Genomic DNA, 18,072 nt, shown 5'->3' on the forward strand with positions numbered 1-18,072 from the left:
GCTCCATCGAGGCTTTGTTTGACTGTCTGTCTATTTTCACATACCTTCTCTGTATCTGTCAGTGTTTGGCGATTCACTACTGATTACATTCTTGCCCTCGTCCTCTTTCTTATCTTTCTGCAAATAACCTGGACGAAGTATAAGCGCTGCTTTGGTTCCTCGTCGACCATGGCGCGCCAGAAACAAGCTGCGCCTTTGCAACGCGCCACGTCCTCTGAACTGATGCATATGCCTCCGGATGATGCGCAGTCGCTGGATAAGAAGATGAATGGGAAATCTTCCGTCACAAATGGAAGTGCTTCTGGAAAGCATGCGGCGCAGGACAATGCGCCGGACACCCCCGGTTTGATGCAGCTTGCGATCTGTGTTCTTGGAATCTATGCTTCATTGTATGTCTCTCGCTCGTGGTGTCGAGAACTCCTGAAGTCATTAAAATGCTGACTGAGACTGTCTTAGTCTTTCCTGGGGTGTGCTTCAAGAAGCCATCACCACCGTATCCTATCCTACTCATCCTCCGACTGCTGAAGTCCCCGAGCCACCGACAGAGCGCTTCACCTATTCGATTGTCCTGAACACGATCCAGTCGACCTTTGCCGCCATCACCGGATTCCTGTACCTGTTCTTTTCGACTCCGTCCGGCCAGAAAATCCCATCTCCCTTTCCGACAAAGAAAATCGTCTTTCCCCTGCTCCTAGTCAGCATCTCCTCGTCTCTCGCATCGCCCTTCGGATATGCCAGTCTCGCGCATATCGACTACCTCACCTTCATCCTCGCCAAATCGTGCAAGCTTTTGCCCGTCATGTTCCTCCACCTGACCATCTTCCGCAAGAGATACCCCCTGTACAAGTACGGCGTCGTCCTCCTGGTCACCCTCGGAGTGGCTACATTCACCCTTCACCACCCCGGCACCAGCAAGAAGGTCGCCGCATCAGCTGCCAAGGGCCAGTCTGGCTCAAGCACATGGGGAATCTTCCTCCTTTCCATCAATCTGCTCCTGGACGGCCTCACGAACACCACTCAGGACCACGTCTTCAGCTCTCCGCAGCTGTACACGCGCTTCACGGGACCGCAAATGATGGTTGCCCAGAATGTCCTCTCGACCGTCCTGACGAGCAGCTACCTGTTGATCATGCCCCATCTGTCCTCGACTGGCATTCTGCACAACCTTCTCCCGTTCCCGATTCCCCCGTCCACAGAGACGGAGCTGAACTCCGCCATTGGCTTCCTCTCCCGTCACCCGGAAGCCCTGAAGAACGTGCTCGGGTTCGCTGCCTGTGGAGCCATCGGACAGCTGTTCATCTTCTACACGCTGTCGCGCTTCTCCTCCTTGCTGCTGGTCACGGTGACGGTCACGCGCAAGATGCTGACCATGCTCCTGAGTGTGTTCTGGTTCGGCCACTCCCTCTCCGCAGGTCAGTGGCTGGGCGTGGGTCTTGTCTTTGGCGGTATTGGCGCTGAAGCTATCGTCCAACGACAGGAGAAGGCAGCCAAGGAGCGAGCGAAGGCAGCTAAGAAGCAGTAGGCGGTAATATATACTCGCCTCCTGATAGATTTGTATTACTTCTCTGCATATGTACATATAGTTTCATTATTAGACCTGATCCGATCTCATAGATTGATTGATCAACTCATTTCTTCATGCAATATCCATACCAATCCTAACCTAGCCCTAACATGACTAGATAAAAACAGATACTAGTAGTATGATAGTAGTTTACTTCCTCCCCTCAACCATAATAATATGGTACCCAAACCCAGTCTTCACATCCACGTACTTGGGGTTTCCCGTCGTACTCGGCTCCAGATCATACGCCGCCTTCTCAAACGTCGCATCCAGACTGCCCCGGGTCTTCCAGCCAAGGGAACCGCCTGTACCGTTTTCCTTAGCATTGACATCACCCAGCACATAGCCACCCCGAGGGGGAAGTGAATAACGTATAGAACAGAAGAAAAATAGAGGAATACATACCCTGCCGAGCCTTATCCTCCGAAAACTCCCTTGCGACTTCGTCAAACTTGGCTCCGTTGCGCAACTTCTCTAGGGCTTCTTCCTTTTTGGAGAATTTCTCGCACTGCAGGTTTGTCAGTTATCATATCTGATAGATTGATGTTGTTACATGAAATGATCATCATCTGCTCTTTTTCATCCCTAGATGAGTGGATAGTAATGATGTAGTATATCCCCCTTCACATAGAGAAACACAAACACACCCCACCACATCATCAGACAAGAAGACCACCTACAACCACCCAACACAACAAGAGAAATACAAAGAAGTGAAGAGCGAGAAGAGATACGTACAAGAATATGTCTCACGTTAATAGCATTCGCAGGCTTGAGACCCTTTCCGCCGCCTTTGCTGTTGCTGTCTCCGCCATCCTTGCCCTTCTTGTCGCCGCCTTTGTTCTTGGGTGCCATGGTTTATTATTTTTGTGTGTACCTGGTTGAGTATATAATGGAGCTTGAGAGAAAGCTGAAGAAGGGTGAGGGGAATGCAGTGGTGATGGTTAGACGAAAGATGATGTTTGCTGTTGCTGTTTGCATATGAAGCAAATGACTTCCCCCGCCGAGATGCTTTGTGGTGGGGTGGTGGCCTGAGGCAGATACAACGCCATGTTTTGCGGAGCGCAGGTAAACGCTGAGTGGGTGATCTTACTTATACTTCAATGTGCCTAGCTGATTAGTTGGGGGTATGGCTTCTGATCAGTATCTAGGAGGTATGATTATATTTAGATCCTGCACCTCACATCTGATTTTTTAATGACCATAACGTAATCTGTTCTAGATGTATCTAACTAGCCACCGATGATAGACCGCGTAGACCTCAGTGATGCACAGTAACCCTCATGATCGAAACCACTACAGAGAAAGGTCTCCAATCAGTGCAGGCCCCTGAGGGCACCATTATTCTCTTTCTCCTCCTTAACTTTCCTTCCGTATTCAGCCCAGATAATTTACACGCATATTAGCCCTTCTCGCACACCGTGGATCCTTTTCTAGAACACAGCCAAACAAACCTCACCACCATCTCTCTCGCTTCATCCATAATCCAATGAAGATCTTCCCTGAAAGCAGCTTCTTCCAGGAGGGTCGGGCCCCTGCGCTTCCATCACCAGCCGAAGTACGAGACCTCAACCTGAAGACAGGCAATGTTGCCGCCACAAACCTCAACTATCCTCCCTCAGTTATAATCCCATCACTAGGATTAGTCGTCAAATATGGTCTCAGTGTGAGCATTGTCGAGGCCCAGACGCAAATCATGCTGCGCGAGGAATTTCAGGGCCGCATCCCTATCCCCGAGATCTTTGGCTGGACCGAAGACAATGGACAGAAATTCATATATATGTCATTGATAGAAGGTGATACTTTAGCAGATCGATGGGGTGGCTTAAGTGATGACGAGAAACGAGCTATCTGTGAGGGACTTCATCGGTTTGTTGGGCTGTTGCGGACTTTGGAACAAGATACCCGGGATAAATATGTTGGTGAGTTAATATACTATCTCATGGCTGGTATTATGAAGCTGATCAATGATATCAGGCAACCTAGACAAGAACCCACTGACGGACATCTATGTTACAGACCGTCCGGAGCTCGTTGGCCCATTTCAGGGCGAAGATGCTGTCAAACAACTCCAGGATGCTTTTGGGATCGAAATTGATGATGATATAGTATCGCCCATTGTGTTCACGCATAATGACCTGCTTCCGCCTAATATCATGATAACTCCGGGTCCAGATCCCAAAGTGGCTGCCCTTGTTGACTGGGCACAGTCTGGGTGGTATCCTGCATACTGGGAATGTTGCAAGTGCCGGAAGGTACAAATGAATGCGGAGTGGTTCTGCAATGAGTTTCAAGATGAATGGAGGAATATGTACCTCCCATTGATACTGGATCCCGTGGACGATGAGACGATTTATTATCCTTGGGTTTACTTTGTGATGACTAAAGGGATGTAAATAGCCAGGTTTATAGTAGATTGATGATACACATTCTGCTATTCTAACGGAGAGCACCGATAGCTTTGTTCCTCTACTAAATCCATGCCTCCTGATATAGTCTGAGCTTCGGTGATATTTAATGGCTCGCTGAAAGCTTGCAGACGAGCATATCGTGGCTTGGATTTTGCTAATCATTGGAGCCCTAAGATGAACTATAGTAGGAGATAGGTAGTACTTAGTAATGGACGTCCACCACACAATCTCCTCCCTTAAGTGAATTAGATTTACCAGAGACAGCTTGAGAAACGGATAGTAGCGGCACACATCATCATTCATGGAACCATCCGATTTGCTAATTTACTCGAGTGTCATGTATATGAAGCTCGATAATTGTTTATTCGAAGTAACTTCAGTCCCGGAGTATAGTTAACGGATAAGCTTTTTGTCGAGTCATGAGCTGTCAGCAGATGTCAGGTGAGGAGCAAGTGACTTCTATTCTTATCAGTTACTGTGTAACTGGGCATCAATTCATTGTGATGGAGTAAACGCTACGCGCTTACGTACCACATCACGGCCAAAGTGGGCAGCCATTGCGTCTCATTGTGACGACATGCCATTCATCGGCATCATCACTTACTTTTTATTCCCAGATCAGCCATTCATCCCCAATTATTCATCCCGTCTGGGTTCCCGGTCTACGCTCAACGCCCGGTAAGTTTCACTACGATCCCCTTCTTTCTTCGTGACCTTCCCCGCTGTCTGATCGTCCGGCTTACCGTGTAACCAACTCAACGGACTCGTTCTGATAGATTAATCCTCTCCTACTAGTCGTCATCCGACCCCTCATTGAACAACAGGGATAGTCTATTTGCTCTGTGCTCCCCGAGATCGACTCCAGCAAATGAGAGCCGATCTTGAGTCTGCCCGCATCAAATCACTGCCGGACGATGGCTTCTACATAGCGAAGTTCATCTCGGAGGATGAAGAGGAGTTTCTCCTCCGGAAGGTGAGTGAGTTACCGTGGCTTTACTGTGCAGTGGCCTAAGTTCATTCAGGCCCTGTGGGGAGGTTGGGCGCTCATTGGAACTCCGGCTATAGATAACGACTGCGCCGTTACCCCGCTGGACTCATCTAGCTCACCGGCGTCTTCAATCCTGGCCCTCGGCCCTGACCAAATCGAACGCGCTCATCTCCTCCCCGTTGCCTTCTTGGCTCGTCTCACCCATCATCACCCCTCGCTTCGACTCCTTGGGCCTTTTCGCCGACGCCCCGCACCGCGCCCCGAATCATGTTCTGGTAAATGAATACCGCCCGGGACAGGGCATAATGCCGCATGAAGACGGTGCTGCCTACTACCCGCTCGTAGCTACTGTGAGCCTGGGAGCTCCTATCGTGCTAGATCTGTACGAGAAAAGTGAGGACGGCGATGGGAACGGACATGGCCGGCGTCCGGTGTATAGGATTCTGCAGGAGAGACGCAGCCTGCTCGTTACCACGAAGAGTATCTATACCGACTTTCTGCATGGGATTGCAGAAACCTCCAGGGATGAAGGGCTGGGCGCAGAATCCATCTGCAACTGGGATCTGTTGAGGGAGCCAGACAGGTATGAGTGCGGCTGCCTGGAGAGGGAGACTAGGATAAGCTTGACTTATCGAGACGTGCTCAAAGTTGCAAGTCTCGGGAATACGATGAGGTTTCTGGGCAGTCGGTGACGCGAGGCATCCGGGGCTCATGTCTCGGGGCAATTTCCCCGCTGGTCTCATGCTACATAATTAGTAAACCATAGGGATCATGTTCCATCTCTCCCGCACTGACTCCACGCCGAATTTTCGCATATACCACTGCCTGGTGTTCGCAGCGGTGACGCCCAAGTTGATAACGACAAATACGAGAGCGGACAACAGCGACTTGTTTACGACCTCACCCTTGGGGGCGCCCAGCAGAGCCAGCGAGAGATATATCACACACTCTGCTGTATAATGCGGACAGATAATCCCGCGGAAAATGGGGTGAGTGGGCAGGGTATACTTCTTCAGAGAGAAGAGATAATGGTGGCAGTCGTGCTGGACGCCCGATGCAATCAAGAAAAGAGGGATGCAGACAAAGGTGCGGAGAGACGGAGCTATCGTAACCTTGACGTCGTTGAGAATCACTTTATGAGACAGCAGGGCTCCTAGATGCGATCAGTGGGGTTCCGCACACTAGCCTGTCAGTCGGAGTGGTACCTGCTCCTTCAATCCATAAGGCAACGGATACTGCTAGGTAAAATGCAAGGCCTACGAGCCAGTGAACAAACCACATTCTCGAGGCCGAAGGCTTGGCGAAGGCGTTGCACTCATATAGCCGCCTTGCACCCTGGATGAGCATGAGCGCCCAGCACAAGAAGACTTGCTGTATCGACATGGACTGTTGCATATGTTCCGGACTGATTCTCGTCGCAAAGGCCTGGAACACAGCACCCTGACACAAAAGCTGCGCAGCCCAGAAGACCGAAGCCAGAACGGAGGCAATGTAGAATTGTGTGAAGTAGCTGTGAGGGACTGTCAAGGCGGCAGCATGGTCAAGAGCGCGGGCTGCCGGAGAGGAGTCCGAGGACGCCGGGGGTGAGGACTGCGAGGACTGCGAGTCGGCCGTCGAGGTTGTACGAGCGCCATAAGGAATGAAGCGTGAGTGAAGCGAATCTGGCAAGATGCTGACGGAGAGGATCTAGGTAGGATATTCTGGGTTTAGTTTTGATGCAGGGTCATTTCGCAACGTCGTCTGCCTCGAATTTGGAATGGCAACATATCGGTGCATACCGTGCAGGATGCCAAAAGAAAAAAGGCTCGAAGGGCGTCGATGGCGTCAATGTGCGTGGAGGAAAGAGCTGTATCCACCAGGTTGAAGGGAAGCTCCATTGCGACCGGAGTCCGCCGCCAATGCGGAGTAGGACTTTTGCAGCGGAGAGGGGAGGGGGGAGGGGAGAGAACAGCTAATGGCCACACCAAGTTCCGCCGGCTCCTATAATTGGTGACAAAGAGTCTAGACAACACTAAGGAGAGAAGCTGGAGAGGATGCGAGAGAAAGGCAAAGAGAGCGAGCTGCGCCCCGGGACCGGATGGTATCATGGCACCGGGGCGAGGGAGAGGAGGCTCTGGTAAAGTGGTAATATTACGGTTACAAAGGGTAGAGGCTGTCATGATGATGCGACACGTTCAAAAAGCTCGAGATGTGGAGAACAAAAACCACCGAAACCACTCCACAGCCAAGGGGATGAGCGAGATGAGCAGTCATAAATCATAAACAGGCCCTCCCCGTCCGAGTAGGAATCGGCGTGTGTTTGATCCACCAGGGTCTCGTGAGAAGGAAGCAGCTTGCGAGCTAGACCCGAGACTAGAGCGGCCTCTTCATCCTCCTGCAATAAACAGACCTCCCAAATGATCGGGTCATCGGAGGTCCGGAGGGAGGAGAGGACTTGAGGAGCTTCAATTCTCCTCCTCCGTCCGGTGTGTGTATGTGTGTGTGTGTATGTGTATGCGTGTGTACTACCCCAGCATACTCGGTATTTAAAATAGGGATTGATTTGGATCAATCCAACATTCCGGATCACCGGACAACTTGACTCTTTCACTCCTTCACCACAAGATGACCCCCCTTTTTGTCCCAAAGGACTCGGACGATCCATGGACGGGGGTTGAGGTAGTAAAAAGTCACCCATGCAACGCCAACCAAAAAGGCCGCCCACCACCATTAATTACCACCACAACAAGTTACACTACTAAACTAACATAGCAGCGACAACAACAACAGCAGCAGCAGCAGCAGCAGCAAAGAGGAAGGGGCAAAGCGGGGCGATAAGCTGGAAGCAACATTTGCGATGACTGGTCTCAGCCGAGGATGGGAGGAGATCTGCTGTTGCCCAGTGGGTCGCGCTCTTTTTTTTGCAGAACCCTTCTAGGCTGAAAACAGCAAGAACCGGGTCGCTCGGCCATCAATAATTGGTCAAACCAGGGGACGAGCTGATGCCTAGCCTGATAGCCTACGCAGCTTCCAAGGGAAATGACCCAATGGCGACGAGAATTGGGAGGGGACTGTCCATCTGCCAATCTGCCACTAAACTGGCACTGACTGCCATTTGACTGGCTCCCCCGTCCCGTCACTTTCCTTTTCCTTCGATTCTGTGGTCTCCCCCCTTCCTCCCCCCGTCTCCTCCGTTCCAGAGCCCGAGTTTCAGACGCAAGAGTGAGTGACCCGACCAAAAAAAATAAAAAAGAAAAGAAAACAAAAAAAGTGGGCGCTATGCAGTCAGCTCCGGCCGGCGAAGGAGAGGAAAACCGAGAGAGAAAGAAGAAAAAGAAATGAATATGGAAAATCAGTTAGATCTTTTTTCCGCCACATCGTTCCTCGACAGAGTCACTGGTCTTGACCGCCCATCCCCGCCCGCTTTTGGGCCTTCTCGCAGGATACTAACTAACTAAAAAACTGTGTACTAATCATTTGAGTTTCTGGATCTGGGTCGCGCGAGTCGACGCATTCGACCCTCAGGCAGAACCGGCCAGCAAGGCCAACAAGGCCAGCAGGCAAAGAGCAGGCTTTTCCCCCGGTCGGTCGGGTCGCTTCAATCACGGCTGCAGCTGGACTTGTCCGTCGGAGGTGGGATTGGATGGATGGTGACTGGCGTTGCCCCCCCCCCGCTGTACGTAAGGATCAAGGAAGGTAAGTCAGTCTGGTCAGCAGTAGCTGAACTGGTCTCCATCCATTCCATCTTTCCAAGGTGTCATAGTTGCAACTAGTACCTGGTTATAGGGTAGATACATCCCGTCTGCGTCCGTATTCAGTCTGCGGAAACGGCAGTGTGGTAATAATCAACACAGACCTGCTCTCTTCTGCTCCCTGACTGCTCATCATTTGCTGTTTCATGGGGTTCGAATAAACGTAAGTACTTTACTTCGCGGGTCACGAATTGTCACATCTCCAGCTATCTATTTATCGAATTTATTTTCAATTTAATCCACACTTTCCACAGGCCACAGTAGCAGCAAGAAGCAGCAGCAGCAGCAACAGCAGCAACAGCAACAGCAGCCCACCCCTCAATTTCACGAAATGAATTTCAATACCCTGAATTTCTGTACCATACTTGGTCAGACTGGGGGACTATCTATGACTAACCAACTAGCGAAAGGCATTTGCTCCGCCGGTGGCCAAATGGCAAGGCCCCCGGTGGTAAGTTTCCCGGGGCGAATACTAACTATGACCACTATGACCATGACGACTCGAACGATGAACTAACGATCGATTGATTTCTTCTGCTTGCTGCTGCTGGCTGCGGCGGCGGCGGATGACTCCTAGCAATCATCATTCATCCCTCGGGGTCGTCGTTTCCACCCCAATGCGTGATTAGTCCAGTAACTACGGGAGCACTACTATTATTACTGTTATCATCATTATTATGATTATTTGGTCTTGACTGTTGTTGTTGTTATTGTTGTTGTCTAACTGTCGCTGCTACTGCTGCTGCTGCTGTTGTTGTCATTTAGGATCATATTATTTTTCTTATTTGTATTCTTATTTCTCCAGTTTCTCTTTCTTTTTAGTCACAATTATTTCCATAACAACTTCTGATTATTCTGAATCCCTTTTTATTTCTTTTACCCTTTTTTGTTGCTAGTTCGCCCTCCGGATCCTCCAGAAATCTTCACTAACCATCCACTAAGACCCAACTAACTTCACGGACGGCGAACTACTCCTACCGCCCTGGTCCTGCTACCAACTTCCACTACGGGACCGCCATTACCTGGTAATTTCGCCCATCCCAGTGCCCGTCGGCCGTTTCAACTTCTCCCATCTTCTTTCATCTTTTCTTTCTTCCACTATTTCTGTCCTCTCGACTTACTTCTTCTTCCCCCCTTCCAACTCTCCCATCCAAACCATCCGCTTAGTTTCTTAACTCTTATTTTCTTCCCCTCTTCTTCCTCCCCTCCCTCCCCCTCCTTCTCCTTCATCTTGTCCGATTAATTACTACTTCGACTCTTCTTACACCTCCCGACCGAATACCCTACTACTTGCTATCCTGTCGCTACCCTCTCTCTTGACTTCACCACCAACCTTGACCTTTTTCTGGCCCCTCTCGCCACTCTTCAATCGACCCGGCTGTTCACCCTTTTCGCTCTCGCTCTCTACCACCCCGACCTTTCTTTTCGTCCGGTGAAAGGAAATAAGCTGTCACTTCTTATTTACGTTCAGCGTGGTCGAGCACCAGCTTCCGCGCGCAACTGACTGGTGTATCTGACCACGGGTCTTCAAGTCCGCCACGGCCCCCGAAAATGACGAGCAGAACCCCCAGAAATCGAGTGCTACCGCTATGAGTGATGTTGAGGCTGTCTCCTCCCTGCCAGCTTCCCTGGATGCCGGACAAAGCGCTTTTGCTGTCAAGGTGAACCACCAGTCTACCTTGGGTCATCCACCTTCCAAGAGGACCACTCCTCCGGTTGCTCAGGAAGTGGATGCTCCCGCTAAAGAGGTAGATCCTGCTGTCGGGGACGGCGATGGGCCACCGAGCCCCAAGGCTGACTCGGAGGCAGAAACCATAATTCAATCGGGCCGCGAATCTCTGTCGCCTGAGAAGAGACGGAAGTTCATAAAACATGAATCGAAACGACGTGATGATGCAAATGACCATGCTGATGCCGCAGAGAGCGATCTTCCTCCTAATGATTTGCAAGTGAGAAAGCGGAAATCGGCGGACGATGATGATGACGTGCCCAGTGAACGCGACCGTCCGGTGCGCCCGGCCAGCCCTCAGCGGAGGGCTGGCTCGCCACCTGCCCCCATAGTTAAGATTGAGAAGACCGAGGAACCCCAGACGGTACCCAGTCGAGTCGAATCGTCCCATCCGATCACATCTGCCCCCAGAACGTCAAGGAAGCGCAGCTTCAGCGAGAGTGTCGACGCGGAGGCGGATGCTCGTCGAAATGCACGTCAACATCACTCGGCAGCCCCCCGCGACCGGGAGCGACGAGATTTGAACGGGATTTCTCTCCCTCGCCCAACACCGAACGATCGATCTGTCTCACCAGTTCGTTCTCATAAGCGGACAGCATCCGGCCCTCAGCTCAGCAGCGATCTGCAACGAAAGAGGAAGGCACCCACCCCGCTCATCTCTGGGGTGCCCAGGCAGAGTTCCGAAGACAGACAGTCCGTCTCCTCATCTACCAGCGGGTCCCCCTTGCCCAGTGCCTATGTACGGAAGGTTGCGTCTGTGGATGGTGCTTCAGCGTCTCCCGCACGGCCTATGGGGCACAAGAAACAACGAGATCAAAATGGCCGGACGCGACTTGCACGTGCCTGTGCCGCCCAGGAGTTGGAGGTAGCCATGGCTCGACATGCCGAACGACCGGAGGATCTCAATGTTGCTGATAATGCGGGAAATACACCACTACAGATTGCTGCTCTGGAAGGTTGTGCGTCCATTGTCAAGTTCTTGCTAGAGGCTGGCTGTGAGGTCGAGACCAGGAACATCGACAGGGACACGCCGCTGATAGATGCCGTTGAGAACGGGCATCTTGATGTTGTCAAGCTCTTGCTTCAGGCCGGTGCAAATCCCCGCGCAGTCAATGCTGAAGGCGACGAGCCCAGCGATTTGATTCCTTCAGACTCGGAGGAGTACGACGAGATCCGGCGCGTGATTGAGGAAGCAAAGGCGAACCCACGCCCGAGTCGTCGCTCCGAAGAACAAACAGGTTCTGGGAATAGGGAAACGTCCTCCCGTCGGGTTGCGATCAATAGTCCACGTGAATCGCCACCGGTCAGTGGACAACGAAGTCCGCCTTATGCTGGTATCACGAGCAAAAGGAAGAGTGTCAGGAGCGAGGCTACTCGGAATGATCTACTGTGGACCAAGGCTACACCAGAGAATCTACAGGCATTCGCTGCCAAGGGCGACATAGCTGGAGTTGCCAACATTCTTAATGTCGGGCAAAGGGCAGATCCTGAGTCTATGATCGCCGCAGCCAAAGGTGGTCACGATGAAGTGTTGTCCCTTCTACTTGGCATGGGCGATGCAGATCCGGATCCAGATCCTGTACCGGGCGGCTCTCAAAAGCCGGGATACAACACCCCTATGTTAGCAGCGATTGGCCGAGGCAACCTTCCCGTGATCAAACTGCTCCTTGCTCAACCAAGTTTCAATCCGACTCGCCGTCTCCACAAGGACCGTACCTACTTCGAATTGTCTCGGGAGCGTAGGGCTGATAATTGGGAGGAAGAATACGATCTTCTGCGTGATGCATACGACGACTACATCCGGACAAAGAAGCAGCGCAAAGCCGAATTCTCATCTCCGCGACGAGTGCGTGAAAGGGAGAAGGAAGGCAAGCGAACCGGCCGCAGAGAGTCACCGTCACCGGGAGGTCGGCCCAGGAAAGCAATGGCGAGCCCTGGCCGTCGAGATTCGTCTAAAGATGCACTTTCGAAGGAGCGCCGGCGAGAAGCTATGGCTCATGGAAAGGAAAAATCCAGTGCACCTCGTCCGAAGGTTGCCCATGTTGGAGCAGGCGACCAGGACGCGTCGCGTTCGGAACCGGCTCGGTTCAAGGGATCTTCTGCGAGGGACGGCGAATCTAGTCGTGGCGATGAAGCTCCCAAGAGGAGACGCTTAATTGCCGGACGGCCCCCAGACCGTGATAGGAGAGTCCCTAGTTTACCTCCGTCCGAATCCATCTCGGGGAGAGACGAGAATACCAAGACGCGCCCCGATCCTTCCGAATCCACTACTTCCAGACCTGGACCGCCGCATTTGAAACGCGGACGCAGCAGTGTTAGTCCCGATCGACCGCGATCCCGTGATACCGATGCCGAACGGCACCCGCGCGATACCCAGAAGAAGAAACGACGTGTGCTGTCGGAGGATGGTACACCTAACATTACCAATGGGGGTGTGAAGAAGAGCCATCCAACCTCGGAAGATCTCAAGACTCCTGCCCGTCATAGGGATGACACTCAGGCCGTAGAGCCTAAACGGGAACGATCGAGGGAACCTGACGTTCCCTCGAGGGCAGCAGAGAAGAACCCCGTGAAGGAGGAGCAGGAAAAGGTCGAGACTCAAGGATTAGAAGATATTCCCATGGAGGACTCAACAAGCACCGCGGAAGCTGAAGTTAAAGCCAAAGCTGAAGCTAAAGCTAAGGCGGAAGTTAAGGCTAAGGCGGAAGCCAAAGCCAAGGCTGAAGCCGAAGCTCAAGCTCAAGCTCAAGCCCAAGCCCAAGCCGAAGCTGAAGCGCGTCGGCAGAAAGAAGCCGAAAAAGCTGCGGCAGAGCGACAGGCAGAAGAAGAACGCTTAGCGGCCGAAGCGGAGAAGGCTCGAGTAGAAGAGGAAGAGCGGGTAGCGCGCGAGGCTCGTATTGCTCAGGAGAAGGCTGCAGAGGAAGAGCGCAAGCGGATTGAGGCGGAGCAACGGCGGATTAAGCAAGCCGAGGACGAGCGCCACAGGCGCCTCGAACAAGAAAGGCAGCGCCTTGCTAAACTGCGCAGGGAGCAGGAAGAGCAGGAACAACGCCGGCGAGACGCCCTCCCCAGTCGACTCAGAGCCGCAGCAAATCTCGTGGGCTCGAATGATCCACTGGCGAAGAGTCATGCATGGCTCAAGAAATTCATGCCAGTGGTGACTGCTGAAACGAAGCAGCTTGATCCATCCTGCGGACCGGCGATGGCTGAGGAAAAATGGGTTCCGAATTACCTCGTCGCACCATTGCTGGCGACGAATGATCTTCAGTTATCTCAATATGCCACATGGGAGAAACGCAATGCAACACCTACGCAACGCATGAACTTGTGGCGTGTCACACGAAGGATGCTGGTTCAAGCGGAAGAGACGGAGTTTCTTAGCTCGTCCTTCGAACAGATCATGCAAAAAGACTGCGAAGCACGACCCAAATACTTCGAGATGGAACATGTATTTTGGGTTAAGGTATGTTGGTCCTGACAAACCAATTGCTTGAGCACGCGCTGACGTATCTAGCTGTCTGATTTCATGGATCTCGTTCCCCACATACCGCACCTTCACGGGTTGGACATACAGTTTTTGAAGATGCACATTGATCAGGAACCCAAGCCGCAGCCCGTGCTTGAGCTGCCGCAGGCTAATGGACATATATCTGGGACGCCGATCGAGGAGGCGCCCGGGCTTTTGGGAGGAAATGGGTTGACTAACGGCTATGGACACAGCCGGCCTAGTACATACGTCTAATTGTTTGTGCTTCAGCGTTCTTTTAGCTTGACGCTAGCCTGTACAGGTGAAATTCTTGATGTATGACTATGATACCTGATGTGAGACGTTGGATAATCAGTCTTGGATTTCGTAGCGATATTCGTAGCGATGTTCTCTGCATATGAACAGTATATGATTATGAGTAGTACCGCAGTATCGCAAGTATACACACAAATCACGTGACATATCAACAACCTTAACCTTATCGCACCTCACGTGACCATGACTAATGCGTAGGGCACACATTTAGCGAGAAAGTAGCCCAAAATTGCGCGCACCACAGGCCGAGCACCACCACCTACTAGTCTATACAAGAACAAACTACCTCGACTCTTTGAGGATAATCCGACATCTCGTCATACAACACAATCATCAAAATGGTGCGCCTCCCCCCTCTGCTACCAGCTACCTTACCAACAACATACCACCACGATCAATGAATCAATCAATCAACTAACCAATGTCTTGATATATGTTATAGTCGGACGGAGAAGAGACCCAATCCAACCCCGTTGTCGCCGCCGATGAGGTCGAGGTTTCGGCCGACGCTGGCGCCGGTGGCCAGATGTCCGTCTTGGATGCCCTGAAGGGAGTTCTCCGTATCTCTCTCATCCACGACGGACTTGCCCGTGGTCTGCGCGAGGCCGCTAAGGCCCTGGACCGTCGTCAGGCTCACATGTGTGTCCTGAACGAGGGCTGCGAGGAGGAGGCCTACAAGAAGCTTGTTGTGGCTCTTTGCTCTGAGCACAAGATCCCCCTTATCAAGGTCCCTGATGGAAAGATGCTTGGCGAGTGGGTTGGTCTTTGTAAGTCATACCTTTATGAGAATTTCCCTGGGTGTGGAGTTGAAAGAGGGGCGAATGCTAATACGAATGGTGGTGGTATAGGCCAGCTCGACCGTGAGGGTAACGCCCGCAAGGTCGTCAACTGCTCCTGCGTCGTCGTTAAGGACTGGGGTGAGGAGTCTCAGGAGCGCTCTGTCCTCCTTAACTACTTCCAGACTGAGCAGTAAATTGCTCGCTTCGATGTGAAAGTCTGAGGAGTGGTAGGAAAGGGGTTTCCACACTTTTTTTTTTACCCCCTTGAGTGGTGTGGTTCGGTCGGTGGTGTAGGGTCCGCGGGGATTCTATATGTCTAGTGGTGGTGAAGGGATATCTTTGGGGGGGGAGAAAGGACGGGGTTTGTGAATTCGGTTTTACGGGCTGCTGGGCTTTTTCTCTCTCGGGTGTGCGTGCGTGCTGCTGCTGTGCGTGTCTCTTGCTATCTGCATATTATCCCACCTGTTTTGTTGTATCTAGCTACGATTTGGGTGTTTCACTTTGTGATAGCGTGGATCAAGCAATCGACGGATCATGGTACTCTACTTCTTTTTTCCTTTCTGGGTGTAGATGCACAATGTGTAGATTGGTGTAAGGTAATTGGGTAATATTTGCACAATTTGACATGAATGCTGATACTGGTATAATGACACCCGGCTATGCAAACATTGTCCCGTCCAACGCCATAATATAAGCAGGGCCCCAAGATTAGCAGTTTACATATGACATATGTGACAGACAGCTGTACCGTGCTGTTTTTAAAAGGTTAGCGGAACCCGTACGAGGGACGCACCATTTTCTTTGACTCTGGTTTCAGTGACAGCTGTTGATATGGCGAGCTGCCCGGGTCGTAATATAACCCTTCGATATGTCCAGTCTGCCGGTTTAGTGAGATATAGTAGAATCCCGAAATCGTCAGTCCTTGTCGGGAGTCGGTGGGCGTGATGAAACAGCGTTCTGTAGAGCCTTATTAGTATGGCCTTACAGCCTCTGTCAATCGAACTCACCCTTCCATCTCATCAGTATCCACTGCTTGGATAACTGCTCAGTTATCCACTTCCGGCTCACGAGTTTCCGCGTCAGTTCTTCATCGCTCAGATTCTTGAATGGCTGCAACTCCCGCCAATATGTACTGTCAATCTCCGCATCTGCTTTGAAGTTCTTTGTTTCGAGCGTATGTTTGTTAAAATCGATTATCTCTCCCTCCAGATATGTGACGATATGTGCATCATGCGCCGGGGTCGTTTTGTCCGGTATGTTGTATGCCTCCATGGTACCCGACAGCGTCATATCGTCCGGGTTGATACTATGTATGGTGACCTTGACTGGCCAGTTCTCGTCCTTACCACCTCCCAGGTGGTAAATATTATTGGCCAGGTACCGTCGTCCTGTTGTGGTATATACACTAATGCGACTGTTGTCACTCCCATTGACAATCATGGGGTCCTGGGATGCCGACGGACTGAGCCCTCGTTGTGCGAAAAGCGAGCTCGCACTGCTGGCAGCCCGCTGCGACCCCGAAAAGACCATACCCGGACGAAGCCATGAACTTTCCGGCGGCGGCGCTATCGAACTGATATCGAGGATGAAGTCATCCTCGTTCCCGTTGAGGAAATCAGTATGTACAAACCCCCCTGCGGCCGCTGAAGTGAGACTTTCCTCAAACGAGGTTGAATACCGCAGGCGATCCAGATATAAGATGGTCTCCTTCAACCGTGGATTCGGAGGGTTGTCCATGTGTAACTGTCGGTGAGCGCTTATCCGAGCGCGTAAGTCGTTGTGCGTCAAATATCGTTGCGACTCGCCCCGGGCGCTGGGAAGGAAGCGATATGCTCGTGAGGCTGATGGAGGGCCTGGTCGCTCTCGACTCTCATCCGAATCCTGGGAAGCCCGTTCCCGCTCTAACAAATAGTCGTGAAGCGCCCGCGCGCGTGTCCGCGAACCCCGCTGTTGGCGTCGCACCGACTGTAAGAAAGCCTCTGTTGTCGAAAGAGCCGGGTCGCTTTGGCGATTGGAACTGCCATCAGACGGTTCGTCTGGCAGTGTTGGAGGACTTCGACCAGCGGCATCCCGGCGCGCGTGACGACGAGCAGCCGCGTAGCGATCGGAGAATCGGCCGAACCATGAGATGGTGTTACTGTCGTGAAGCGGCTCGTAGCCTACATCATCGTCATCGTCATCGGAGGCCGGAGCCCAGCCGTATACAGAGCGTGAATTCGACATCTGACCTTCGTAGTTGGGGAGATTGGTCGAGTTGGGGTTGCCGGAGGCGTCGCGTTGACGGCGCACGATGGGGATGCGGCGGTTGATTTCGATGCGCAAGTGGGACGGATCATCCAGCTCCATGGGCTCTAAATCGAAATCAGACGCGATTTGCTGTCGACGTCGGCGCTGGCGACTGAGTGAAGAAGTCGAGTCTGGTGGGGAGCGCACACGAGATCGGAGAAAGCTCACGTTATCATCATGAGCGTCATCGGACACGGCTGCGGGGAGCGAGGGAACAGGCAAGGAGAGCGCGGTCAAAGGCCGAAACGAAGAAGCGGAAGACGACTGAGCGGGGGGATCCTGTGACAAAAGGAGAGAAGGTTAGAGTGGAAACGAAACTCTTCTGTCGATGGCATCAACCGAGCAGGCAAGGCACGTCACAACATCGGCTTGGTACCTCAATCCCACGGTCTGCGCAGAGTCAAAGTGGCGACCGTCCCGAGGTACGGGATACGCAGGAACAATCGACATGAATGGAGGGCCAGAGCGAGTAGTGACAGCTTACCGATGGCGAGTTGACGGGGGGCATGATCTGAGTGAAAGCAACAGGTGTAGATCGAGTGGCGGCGGAGAGGCAGTCCGCCAGGGAGGAAGATGGACGATGGGAGATCGCATCCACCAGGAGGCGGTTCAAGGAGAGACAAAATCCCCTTTCAAGTAGCAGCTCAAATCAAGGAGCTGGAGCGAGTGAAACATAAATTCCCGACCGTTGGAAGGGTGCAAAAAGACGAGCGGCGATGCCGAAGTAGCAGAATGTGAGGAAGATGATGAGGTTTTTGACTTGCAGGAAGTTCGATTCCAAA

General features: G+C 52.1%; 7 protein-coding genes across 7 annotated transcripts; 4 read left to right on the forward strand and 3 right to left on the reverse strand.

Annotated features, from left to right (window-relative positions):
- On the forward strand, nt 1-1,600 carry BO87DRAFT_352182 (UDP-galactose transporter HUT1). The gene is made up of 2 exons (XM_025621171.1): nt 1-389; nt 457-1,600. The coding sequence occupies exons 1-2, from the start codon at nt 169-171 to the stop codon at nt 1,520-1,522; spliced, it is 1,287 nt and encodes a 428-aa protein (XP_025483443.1). The 5' UTR covers nt 1-168; the 3' UTR covers nt 1,523-1,600.
- Nucleotides 1,541-2,588, reverse strand: BO87DRAFT_373623 (peptidylprolyl isomerase). Its single transcript, XM_025622593.1, has 3 exons — nt 2,303-2,588; nt 1,970-2,072; nt 1,541-1,869 (listed from the first exon to the last, which is right to left on the reverse strand). The coding sequence occupies exons 1-3, from the start codon at nt 2,417-2,419 to the stop codon at nt 1,715-1,717; spliced, it is 375 nt and encodes a 124-aa protein (XP_025483444.1). The 5' UTR covers nt 2,420-2,588; the 3' UTR covers nt 1,541-1,714.
- A 286-nt stretch (nt 2,589-2,874) lies between these two features.
- BO87DRAFT_448615 (phosphotransferase enzyme family protein) lies at nt 2,875-3,960 on the forward strand (the record flags this gene model as incomplete). The annotated part of the gene is made up of 2 exons (XM_025628303.1): nt 2,875-3,486; nt 3,542-3,960. Exons 1-2 carry the CDS (start codon nt 3,054-3,056, stop codon nt 3,958-3,960), a joined length of 852 nt encoding a protein of 283 aa, XP_025483445.1. The 5' UTR covers nt 2,875-3,053.
- A 397-nt stretch (nt 3,961-4,357) lies between these two features.
- BO87DRAFT_352184 (uncharacterized protein) lies at nt 4,358-5,655 on the forward strand (the record flags this gene model as incomplete). Its single annotated transcript, XM_025621172.1, has 3 exons — nt 4,358-4,653; nt 4,771-4,948; nt 5,041-5,655. Exons 2-3 carry the CDS (start codon nt 4,844-4,846, stop codon nt 5,653-5,655), a joined length of 720 nt encoding a protein of 239 aa, XP_025483446.1. The 5' UTR covers nt 4,358-4,653; nt 4,771-4,843.
- A 60-nt stretch (nt 5,656-5,715) lies between these two features.
- On the reverse strand, nt 5,716-6,840 carry BO87DRAFT_300279 (putative 3-oxo-5-alpha-steroid 4-dehydrogenase; the record flags this gene model as incomplete). The annotated part of the gene is made up of 3 exons (XM_025619128.1): nt 5,716-6,116; nt 6,169-6,649; nt 6,742-6,840. The coding sequence occupies 3 exons, from the start codon at nt 6,838-6,840 to the stop codon at nt 5,716-5,718; spliced, it is 981 nt and encodes a 326-aa protein (XP_025483447.1).
- A 3,443-nt stretch (nt 6,841-10,283) lies between these two features.
- On the forward strand, nt 10,284-15,198 carry BO87DRAFT_383661 (putative histone deacetylase complex subunit (Hos4); the record flags this gene model as incomplete). The annotated part of the gene is made up of 5 exons (XM_025624664.1): nt 10,284-13,886; nt 13,938-14,151; nt 14,212-14,225; nt 14,668-14,992; nt 15,074-15,198. 5 exons carry the CDS (start codon nt 10,284-10,286, stop codon nt 15,196-15,198), a joined length of 4,281 nt encoding a protein of 1,426 aa, XP_025483448.1.
- Nucleotides 15,199-15,599: 401 nt separating this feature from the next.
- Nucleotides 15,600-18,033, reverse strand: BO87DRAFT_373630 (GID4/VID24 family protein). Its single transcript, XM_025622594.1, has 3 exons — nt 17,775-18,033; nt 16,012-17,569; nt 15,600-15,961 (listed from the first exon to the last, which is right to left on the reverse strand). The coding sequence occupies exons 1-3, from the start codon at nt 17,796-17,798 to the stop codon at nt 15,771-15,773; spliced, it is 1,773 nt and encodes a 590-aa protein (XP_025483449.1). The 5' UTR covers nt 17,799-18,033; the 3' UTR covers nt 15,600-15,770.
- Nucleotides 18,034-18,072: the final 39 nt, after the last annotated feature.

Source organism: Aspergillus neoniger (assembly GCF_003184625.1).
Source record: "Aspergillus neoniger CBS 115656 unplaced genomic scaffold BO87scaffold_5, whole genome shotgun sequence".
Lineage (NCBI taxonomy): Eukaryota > Fungi > Ascomycota > Eurotiomycetes > Eurotiales > Aspergillaceae > Aspergillus > Aspergillus neoniger.